This window comes from Staurois parvus, unplaced genomic scaffold (genome assembly GCF_062004578.1).
Source record: "Staurois parvus isolate SC_StPar_1 unplaced genomic scaffold, SC_StPar_1.0 ptg000621l, whole genome shotgun sequence".
NCBI lineage: Eukaryota > Metazoa > Chordata > Amphibia > Anura > Ranidae > Staurois > Staurois parvus.
The window spans coordinates 1070031-1081694 of record NW_028318417.1 but is presented as its reverse complement, the minus strand read 5'-3'; the positions used below and the strand labels follow the sequence as shown (position 1 = coordinate 1081694).

The following is an 11664-nucleotide window of genomic DNA, read 5'->3' as shown; positions in this document are numbered from 1 at the left end:
ACAGTCGGATCAGTCCAACATGCTTGAGTAGTATCCAGGGGCGGACTGACCATTTGGACCATTATTATTTGGCACATGTACAGAGGCCCAGGGTCAGTAGGGGGCCCAATGAGATGCCCCTGGTACCTTTTTCATAGGCTTTTTTGAGTTTGGGCAAAGAAACAGGGGCCCCATGATCCCCTATTGCCCGGGGGCCCCATGAGTTGTCAGTCCGCCCCTGGTCCAATTACACCACAGATCTGGTAAAAATGCACATTTACTAAAACTGGAGAACTCAAAATCTGGTGCAGCTGTAAATAAGAGCCAATCAGCTTCTAACTTTAGCTTGTTCAATCAAGCTTTGACAATAAAACCTGGAAGCTGATTGGTTTCTATGTAGAGCTGCACATGATTTTTCCTTCTTAAGTTTTAGTAAACCTGCCCCATAATAATATAATGGATTTTATGAGGAAAGGCTCTCTTTGGGGAGGGGGAGCTCCCACTGAAACTATTTATACCTCGCCACAGATGTCACTAACTTCTGTACTAGGGGAGCTGGCTCTTCCCATTCTCAGGTGTGAAATGTTCACGATCAGCCTACGTGTAGCACCTTTACACCTCACACTGGATCCAGCCCATTGGACTCATTCACCAAAGACATGATTAGCAACCCATTCACTGCCTGACATCACTGAATCCATACATATCCATGTACCAATAATACAGAACATCATTATTAGTTGACATGTGTACATGTAGTGTATGTAAGTGCGAGGGTTAGGTCCTACATAATTGGATCTGAAGAAGAGGGATTCCGGGTGGCGTCATCTTGGTGGTAGATCACTTTGGGTCCTACTATTCACTGTGTCACAAGATGGTGGCTTGACATGCTGTATATCTTCACCGTTTGTATATTTTATCTTTTTCCAGTAATAAAGCACCCCAGGGATAATACACTAGGCTTTGCTCCCTCTTTTGTTTCGTCTTTTACAGTTGCTATTGGACTACCCCAGTCATTAGAGGGCAGCAAGGCCTGGCATTCCCCTGGATATGGTTCTACAAGGAAGCATGTGCGAACTGACCCTAGTCCACCACACTTATGCGCAGGAGGTTTTACGTCATTTTAGCTATTTGACATGTACAGTCTAATCGGCCCAGCATGCTTGGACAGGAACACATCAAAAACCTAGAAAAAAATCTAATTTTCTGTAGCTCCTGTTATATTCTATGGATTCGATGAGCAAATAGTCAGACTTCTTGTGGCACTATCACACCTCGCACTGGATCTAAACAATCTGCTCATGCACCAAAGACATGACAAGCAACCAACTCACTTCTGGATCCATCCAATACACATGCATCGTTGACTTGATATGTCTGTGGCATGCTTCCATGCATCTAGATACCAAAGCTACAGGCTACCATATTTAGTTGGCAGATGGAAGGTCTGATCAGCCCAGATCAGGAGACATGAGGCAGGAAGGAGAGATTTCTCATGGCTGATTATCAGGCTGGGAGAAAGACCAGCCAGACTTTGTAATGCCACATACTGTAGCTGAGAACTGCGGGGGTGCGGGCATGGATACCCTTCATCACAGGGGGATCTGATACATAAGAAAGTGCAGTGAGGGATCCTTTTCTATCCAGACATAATAATTTTACCAGGACAACATCTGTTTAAAGAATGCATTATGAGTTACTTTTTTGAACACTGTTGAAGTCCCAGACATACATCAGTTGGCACATAGACATAGATATATTTTCTCATACTGGGACACCATACATTGTCCAATAGATGAAGTATACTTTTCTCCAATAGTTTCAGATTCTTCTCTCCTATAGCTTTGTCTTACGTACACTATATGATCAAAAATATGAGGGCACCATTCCCAATTGTTGAGTTCAGGTGTATCTAGTAAAGGGTACCGGCAATACAAAGACATTGTAGACAATCAAATGCCTCCAACCTTGTGGCAACAGTTTGGAGAAGGCCCTTTATTGTTCCAGCATGACTGTGCCTCTGTGCACACAGCCAACTCTAAAATTGGTGAGTTTTGTGTGGAGGACCTTCAGTGGTCTGCACAGAGTGAATGTTGTTATAGCCACAAAGGGGTACTAATGCACAATTTGTGTAATAAGATGTCCAACAAGCTCATGTAGATGAGGTGGTCAGGAGTCCATCAACATTTGTCCATGTAGTGTGTCTTGTATATATCTTCCTACATATTATATTTTAACATAACAAAAGGTTAACCAGGAGAAAGTCCTTTTTTTAGTCATCTGTGTATTCATGACAAAGATGTGGGGTAGGTAGGGAAATGGGTAGAGCTGAGCTCGTTTCATTGATCATTTCCCCCTGAAAAATAAAAGTATGAGACATAGGATAATTATAGAGTATGTCATATACTTACTAAAAATATTACATTTAAAAATAAAATTAAAAAACAATTCAAAGTAACAACAGTACTGTGACGCCATAATACGGCGGTTATCAAATCTACATTTTCAGAAAAAAAGACATTCGTATCATTTACGTGTGGTAAAATCTCCAAATTTCCTGTTAAAGTATAAAAGATGAGGCTGAGTCTAAGTTGAGTAAATAGTTAGCAAACCTTTTTTTTTACATTAAAATGCGCTTAAAACCATTAAACATATATTTTCCAAACACCCAAAGAATAAAAACATGGTATTTGCAAGAGTTGTATGCTGCATGATTTTAAGGCAACTGTTTATCAGATTTTTTATTTTCAGTAAAAATATTTTCAAATAAATATCCAAATTTTCTATAAATTATAAAAGATAAGGCTAAACAATTAAAGAGATACAAAAAAAAACACATTTGTTTTACATTAAAACACACTTAAAACCACTAAACATTATATACTTTCTAAAAGCAGAGGTCCCAAAAAACAAAAAACATGATAGTTGCAATTTTTTTTAAGTAGCACGATATTAGATGTAGCCCCTTGTCCTAAACAAAGGTTACTAACCTAAACTTAGTTATTGGTTGAGTGGTAGTCAGTCCAGACTAATTCTGTAGTTTTTGACCAGTTTTTTCCCTAAGCTTCAGTTGGGTTGTGATTTCTGCCTTTTGCCAATAGGTGTCACTGGTGCCACTGGTCATAGTATGAGCTTTCATAAACAAGACTGCGTTATGAATATTTATATTTCCTTCATCCAGTCCAGTAGGAGGTTTAGGCCACTGGTGCATACGGGGGGAGGATATAAATATTTGGGACAGGCCATGTGCTGGTTCTCTTTCCCTGGGCTGGGGCCTGGGAAGGTGCTGCTGGTTGGAGCTCTGCTGTTAGGCTCAATAGTCTGTTTTGGGCCTAGCATGTGCTGACGTGTTCCTGAAGCTGTCTTGCCTTGTGTGTGGAGGAAGCTATGCAAGGAGAAGATCTAGGGGAGGCCCCTTGATGAAGAGAGCCAAGAAGAAGGCTGGCCTTTCAGAAGGGCCTGGTGACTCACTTGGAGGATGCACTGAAATTTGGGAATGGGCTTACAGAGTTGCCGGGTCAGCGACAAGATTCTGACACTGTAAAGCTACACATGGAACTGGAGAGTCTGTAAGTGATCTGCCTGGCATCTGGGACCCCTAACCTTAACCCTCCTTCATCACCTTAGCTGTTCTGGAATAAAACTCTAAAAAGACAAACGTGACTGGTGCCCAATATTCTTCCTTAGTCCCCCATTCGCCTCTCTTCTTTTATTTTTCTCGTGGACACCATGGGGACAAACGTGGATCTGAACCATCCGATGGGTCTTCAATTTGACTTTTCAGTTTAACCCCTCAGACTGCTAAGAACTGCCACCATTTTAATCCCAGATTTAAGATTACATTCTGGGTTTTGACATAAAAATAACAACTATGCCCTCAATACAAGGGATTGAATCCTTACTTTTTCTTTTGTCTGTGCTGTCAGAATGTTGTTCCATTGAAGTCTACTGGGAAACCAACACTTCTGGAAGAGACAACCTTGTTGATCCCCCGCAACATTCATTGGTTTCTCCCGCTGATTTCCACATCATTACAGTACACAGTAGTGGTGGGGAGTTCACTGGTAGGAGCCAACGAATGCTGTGGGACATCAATGAGATCACTTGAAGAGTCCATTTTCCAGTAGACCTCAGCAAAGGATTTCTCTTGTGTTCTGGCAGACAACAGGAAAGGCGATTTGGATTTTTCTCTTAAGGATCAGATGTACTCACTGTACGATGATTGATAATTGCAAAGTGGTTGGCTTCCATGATGGCATTTTGGGCTTTAGCTATGGTCTCTTCATCCCAGTCTGCACTATCAATGTTCACAATGGCATCCATTATGCTGAAACAGACAAACACCAGGAGGTGGAAGTGAGACTGTGGGTAATGAAGCATTTAAAGGCACAGTAACCTGAAAGAGTTTGTTCAACTGTTTGTTGTACCCTCAGACTGTACTCTATGACATTAAATCTCATACGGTGATGCAGTGCATTGCAGTGCTGTTCATTGTGAACCTCAAAACGCTATCACTGTAGTGAGCAAGGTACTCATACTGCCATTTACCACAACCCACATGCCACAAAGGGTCAATTGTGTTTTTTAGTATGCTTACTTCTGGAGGAAAATAAATTTAATCTCCAAACACGGAAAGGTTTCTTCTCAGTAAGAGCTGTGAAAATGTGGAATAGACTCCTTCAAGAGTTGGTTCTGGCCAGCTCAGTGGATTGCTTTAAAAAAGTCCTGGATTCTTTCTTAGATACACAGAATATAGCTGGATATAACATTTATAAGTAAAGTGGATCCAGGGAATATCCGATTGCCTCTCGGGGGATCAGGAAGGAATTTATTTCCCTGCAGGAGCGAATTGGATCGTGCTTTGCTGGGTTTTTCTTTGCCTTCCTCTGGATCAACTGTGGGTGTAGGATCATAACTTTTTTTTTTTAATTTAATGGTTGAACTGGATGGACTTTTGTCTTTCTTCAGCCAGACTAACTATGTAAGGTGTGCTGTCAACCCAATCAAAAATGAATGGGCTGTTAACACAGTGTCTTAAAGCTTGATATTGCATTGAATTGCAAAACAACAAGGTCTGTGTATAAAAAAATAAATAAATTACTGTGCAAATGTGTCACTCATTCGCCCAGCCGTCATAAATCTCCATATTTTTCCTAATATGTTTGTTTCCCAGGATCATCAGCTCCATCTACTGGCTGCAATGCAGTATTTCCCTGAAATACCTCAATCAGAAAAGTACTGCATTATTGATACTAAATGCTTCTGATGATACTAGGAAATAAACACAACAAATGAATCAATAAATTACGGTGAAGATAATCAACAAATTACGGTGAAGATACGTGATGGCTGTGCAAATGTTTGACAAATTCACGCAACAAACTTTTTTTTTTTTTTTCTTTTGTATAAATAATCCTCAAAGTCTGAACATCAAGACTGAAATTTCGAAGGCAGAATCTCCAGCTCAGAATGTGATTCTGTGCTCTTGTTTTTCATGAAATCTCATTCTTGATTTATTGTCTTTTTGAGGAATTTTTGCAATTGGATTCAGAAATACAACCTGAAGGCAAACACAATCTGAACTGATTAATGTACAGAACAGCAAACACAGCAGAGAAAACCCAACTTTTCTGCTTCATTATCCGTGATCTAAAATAATTAAAAAATGTAATTCAGTAACAGAGAGAGACCCTCCCAAACAGGTGTATCCAGATCTGCATATATTAGGATCCATTTTTTTTAAGTTTTTCTGACATAGTGTACTTTGGTGTCAACAGTTTAATCACTAATACTTCATCATTTATATTTGTTTAGGATTAATACATTTTCAGGACACAGGTAATAGTAGTGCTAGGGTTATGGCTTTCATTCTTTATTATAGTCAAAATTTAAGAAAAAAAGATAATTTAAATAAAAAATATTGCGTATTTTATACTATGTACTCTCATTTTCTGCCAGCAAGTGGAGAATTTGTGTGTTTTTTCAGTTTCTGCTTGTCTACAGAGCTCAGTAGCTCAAGATCGAATTTGCACACAACTGTCAGATATTGTGCAATGCGCTCTCTTTACAAAATCCATAGTACTTCAGGAATCTAGGAATAAGTGTGACTCGGCCTTTTGGCTTTCCTTTAAGTGGGCCTGAATGCCTGGAAGGCACGGCTTCTGTATCATGTAACTGCCGTGATTGTCTGTGATTGTCTGTGGCTGTGATTGTCTCTCATTAACAGTCAGCACTCTGTCCTCAGAGCAGACCCGAGAACTGAGTGATTAGCAGTCTTTGATCTCTGAGTTCTCAGTGTAGAGGCAGCATTGAATTGACCTAGGTGGATATTTCCTTTTTAAATGCAGTACTTCCAAATGCTGCTAAGTCCTGTATTCTGTCCAATTGGAAGACCGGACAAACCCCATCAATTAATCAGTGAATTGATGCAGTAGACGACATGAAAACTACGGAGGACCTTGCCGTGTCTCTGCGAAAACAAGAATGCTTTTGAAAAACATGGTTTTATTGGACTAAAAAAAAACATGGTTTATTGGATACAAAAATTTGTTGACTGCCGACCCCCTTCAGGTAGAGAGTTGAGGAATACTCCCCCACCCAATCCTGCCACCCCCTTACCCCCATCTCTCTCTTTCGTATTTATTTATTTATTTTAATCCCTTCTCTTTTTTTTTGCTCTGTTCATTTCTCCCCCTAATTTTCTTGTTCTTTTATCTGTAGCTTTGTTCTTAAAACCCTAAAAAACATAAACGGGGCTTGTCTTTAACCCTTGTAGGCGACCCTTGAGTGGTATTATCAGCAGAGCTCCTGTCTGTTCCTCTGTCTATGTATGTATGTATATATTTATTGAAATATATTTTGAAATATATTGAAAATGGCCAAAATTGTAGCATTTCAAATATATGTCAATATATTTGGGAAGAATATTTTTAAAATATATTTCAAATATATTTTTCTTCCATGGGGGAATGCAGTTCAATTCTGTTAATTACTGATGCAGCCACTGATCTGGAGGTGACGCTACACTACACTTATGCATAATTAATGGACTCAATGTGTATAATTCTCCACGAGGGTCGGATTAATCGCACTGAAGTCTATAAACACACAACCATTGCCGCCTAATACAGAACCCCTGTGCTGGGATTACTTCTGTTACACAACAGTTCTTCTTTACCGGATCCCAACCTTGCTAGGGACATGGTGACCATGTGTATAGAAGTTTACAAGAGATTATAAGAGATAACTGTATTTTCACTGACCATGAGAAAAACAAAATGTGTGCCGTAGTACTATGGAGAAAAAAAAAACCCTTTTTGCCTTGGGGCACCTATAGGTACAGGCGTGCTTTGCCTAAAGTTATTAACTCACGTTTCTGATTCGTCCAACTCCAGGACTTCAACCACATGCTGGATATCGAGGAGACTCCAACAGGCAGCAATAGGAATGACAGGATAATAAAACAGGAACACCACACACATTTCATTCAGTGTGCTTGGTCCTCCCTGAAAAAATACAAAGACAATATCATTTAAATAAACAAAATGCAAACTATAAATATAATATATATACAATACACAATATATATATATATATATACAGTGGGGCAAAAAAGTATTTAGTCAGCCACCAATTGTGCAAGTTCTCCCACTTAAAAAGATGAGAGAGGCCTGTAATTGGCATCATAGGTAGACCTCAACTATGAGAGACAAAATGAGAGAAAAAATCCAGACAATCACATTGGCTGATTTGGAAAGAATTTATTTGCAAATTATGGTGGAAAATAAGTATTTGGTCAATATCAAAAGTTCATCTCAATACTTTGTTATATATCCTTTGTTGGCAATGTCAGAGGTCAAACGTTTCCTGTAAGTCTTCACAAGGTTGGCACACACTGTTGCTGGTATGTTGGCCCATCCTCCATGCAGATCTCCTCTAGAGCAGTGATGTTTTGGGCCTGTCGCTGGGCAACACGGACTTTCAACTCCCTCCAAAGGTTTTCTATGGGGTTGAGATCTGGAGACTGGCTAGGCCACTCCAGGACCTTGAAATGCTTCTTACGAAGCCACTCCTTCGTTGCCCGAGCGGTATGTTTGGGATCATTGTCATGTTGGAAGACCCAGCCACGTTTCATCTTCAGTGCCCTTGCTGATGGAAGGAGGTTTGCACTCAAAATCTCACAATACATGGCCCAATTCATTCTGTCCTGTACATGGATCAGTCGTCCTGGTCCCTTTGCGGAGAAACAGCCCCACAGCATGATGTTGCCACCCCCATGCTTCACAGTAAGTTTGGTGTTCTTTGGATGCAACTCAGCATTCTCTCTCCTCCAAACACGACGAGTTTTGTTTCTACCAAACAGTTCTATTTTGGTTTCATCTGACCATATGACATTCTCCCAATCCTCTTCTGGATCATCCAAATGCTCTCTAGCAAACTTCAGACGGGCCCGGACATGTACTGGCTTAAGCAGGGGGACACGTCTGGCTCTGCAGGATCTGAGTCCCTGGCGGCGTAGTGTGTTACTGATGGTAGCCTTTGTTACGTTGGTCCCAGTTCTCTGCAGGTCATTCACTAGGTCACCCCGCGTGGTCCTGGGATTTTTGCTCACTGTTCTTGTGATCATTTTGACTCCACGGGGTGAGATCTTGTGTGGAGCCCCAGATCGAGGGAGATTATCAGTGGTCTTGTATGTCTTCCATTTTCTAATTATTGCTCCCACAGTTGATTTGTTCACACCAAACTGCTTACCTATGGCAGATTCAATCTTCCCAGCCTGGTGCAGGTGTACAATTTTGTTTCTGGTGTCCTTTGACAGCTCTTTGGTCTTCACCATAGTGGAGTTTGGAGTGTGACTGTTTGAGGTTGTGGACAGGTGTCTTTTATACTGATAACAAGTTCAAACAGGTGCCATTGATACAGGTAATGAGTGCAGGACAGAGGAGCCTCTTAAAGAAGAAGGTACAGGTCTGTGAGTCTTGTTTGTAGGTGACCAAATACTTATTTTCCACCATAATTTGCAAATAAATTCTTTCCAAATCAGCCAATGTGATTGTCTGGATTGTTTTGCTCATTTTGTCTGTCATAGTTGAGGTCTACCTATGATGCCAATTACAGGCCTCTCTCATCTTTTTAAGTGGGAGAACTTGCACAATTGGTGGCTGACTAAATACTTTTTTGCCCCACTGTATATACCCTCAATAGAGAACAGTATTGCTTAACGTTCAGACAGCAATGCTTTAAAACTGAACTTCAGCCTTCTCCTTCAGTCTTGCACAGTTGTACCCATATGGAAGAGAAATATATTTTCAATATATTTAGAAACAAAAATTATAAATGCGACATATATTTACATTATATTGGCCAACACGAATATAGTTTAACATGTATTCCAAAAATGTAAATTAAAATATATTATCCGAAGGCATATTTTTTAAAATATATTTTGCAGATATTTTGAACATTTAAAAAAATGCATTTAAACATAGATTTTTACATAAACTTGTAGATGCATTCCCAATTACACTTTGACATTTATTTCAGCATGTGTTCTGAATATATTTTTAATAATATAATCACAAATATATTGAAATATATTGAATATGGCCAAAATTGTAGTATTTGAAATATATGTCAATATATTTGGGAAGAATATATTAAGAATGTATTTTTAAAATATATTTAAAATATATTTTTCTTCCATGTGGGTACAGGCTTCACTCCCTTACTGAAACTGATTACTCTGATTTCGCTGCACTCTGTGAGCAGCTCACAGTGTGTATTAGAAGCTGCAGCAAGTCAGATAGACTCTGGCTCATTTCCTGGCTAGAGGGCATAGATCTTTCCTCCCCAGGTTGACTGTTCTTGGCCGAGCATTGCATGTGGGTGTTTCCTTTCTGAAAATTCCCACATGGAAGAAAAATATATTTGAAATATATTTAAAAATATTGTTCCCAAATATATTGACATATGTATGAAATGCTACAATTTTGGCCATATTCAATATATTTCAAAATATATTTTAATAAATATATATATTTTTATTACAATTCATATGAAAAATATTTGTAAAAATACATTTCAAATATACTGTATGTCTTTAAAAATAGAAATCTACATTTTTGGAATGCATTTACAAATATATGTAAACATATATGTTAAAATGACTTTTATATATGTTAAAAGAAAATCTGAAGAATATATTTAAAAATATATTTTTAAAAATATTTTTCATATATTTTGTAATATATAAAAAACGCATTTCAACATGCAGTATATATAATTCTTGAAATATATTTTAAAATATATTGAATATGGCCAGAATTGTAATATTTCAAATATATGCCAATATATTGGGGAAGAATATTTTTAAAATATATTTCAAATATAGTTTTCTTCCATATGGGTTGGTACAACATTGGTACTGCAGGTCAATCAGTAGGTACTGTTCAAGTCAATAAGGTGTCTTTAAAAATGAGATATTCCATCTCAGCTATAACTGGGCTAAGTTCCCTGAGGACTCTTGGGTGTAATCCACCTGGATCTGGTAAATTATTAGAGAAATTAGATGCTTATTTTATAATCATTTATGCCTGCTTACAAAAGATTGCTTAAGAAACTATACTTTTGAAATACATGTAACCGCAAGCTACTTCCTTATTTGAGTCTGTAAGACTGAGCTACACCTACTTCTAGGAAGTGACAATAAAGGTCAAGCCCAGACACACAAGTCAACCAATCATATCCAGAAGAGGTGGCTGAGTCAGCATTTTGGTATTTTTAGGAAAAAGTATATAAAGCCTAGGTTAATCATTGTCAATTAGACAAGCCTGGATAGGCGTCTATCAGGCTAACTACTGTGTATGCAGCCCTATTGCACGGGTCACAGTGGTTAGAACCAATAGACAAATATCCAGTGGATAGGCATCTATCAGGCTAACTGCTGTGTATGCAGCCCTATTGCACGGGTCACTGTGGTTAGAACCAATAGACAAATATCCAGTGGATAGGCATCTATCAGGCTAACTGCTGTGTATGCAGCCCTATTGCACGGGTCACAGTGGTTAGAACCAATAGACAAATATCCAGTGGATAGGCGTCTATCAGGCTAACTGCTGTGTCTGCAGCCCTATAGCACGGGTCACAGTGGTTAGAACCAATAGACAAATATCCAGTGGATAGGCGTCTATCAGGCTAACTGCTGTGTATGCAGCCCTATTGCACGGGTCACAGTGGTTAGAACCAATAGACAAATATCCAGTGGATAGGCGTCTATCAGGCTAACTGCTGTGTCTGCAGCCCTATTGCACGGGTCACAGTGGTTAGAACCAGTAGACAAATATCCAGTGGATAGGCGTCTATCAGGCTAACTGCTGTGTATGCAGCCCTATTGCATGGGTCACAGTGGTTAGAACCAATAGACAAATATCCAGTGGATAGGCACCTATCAGGCTAACTGCTGTGTATGCTGCCCTATTGCACGGGTCACAGTGATTATAACCAATAGAGAAATATCCAGTGGATAGGCATCTATCAGGCTAACTGCTGTGTATGCAGCTCTATTGCACGGGTCACAGTGGTTAGAACCAATAGACAATATCCATATTTTTGTTGTATCTTGTCTCCTCGTACGAGTAAATAAACTTTTTAACTTGATCCTGAGTGCGGTTTAAGGTGGATTTCCCT

General features: G+C 39.2%; 1 protein-coding gene across 1 annotated transcript in view; it reads right to left on the bottom strand.

Annotated features, from left to right (window-relative positions):
* Positions 1-1651: 1651 nt before the first annotated feature.
* Positions 1652-11664, bottom strand: part of LOC149449389 (DBH-like monooxygenase protein 2) — a 50804-nt gene continuing 40791 nt past the window's right edge. Inside the window, exons 11-13 of the mRNA XM_089693307.1 lie at positions 7351-7484; positions 4192-4306; positions 1652-2335 (exon numbers count right to left, since the gene is read on the bottom strand). Coding sequence (XP_089549433.1) covers positions 2252-2335; positions 4192-4306; positions 7351-7484 — 333 coding nt within the window. The 3' untranslated portion in view covers positions 1652-2251. The remainder of the gene's footprint in view (positions 2336-4191; positions 4307-7350; positions 7485-11664) is intronic.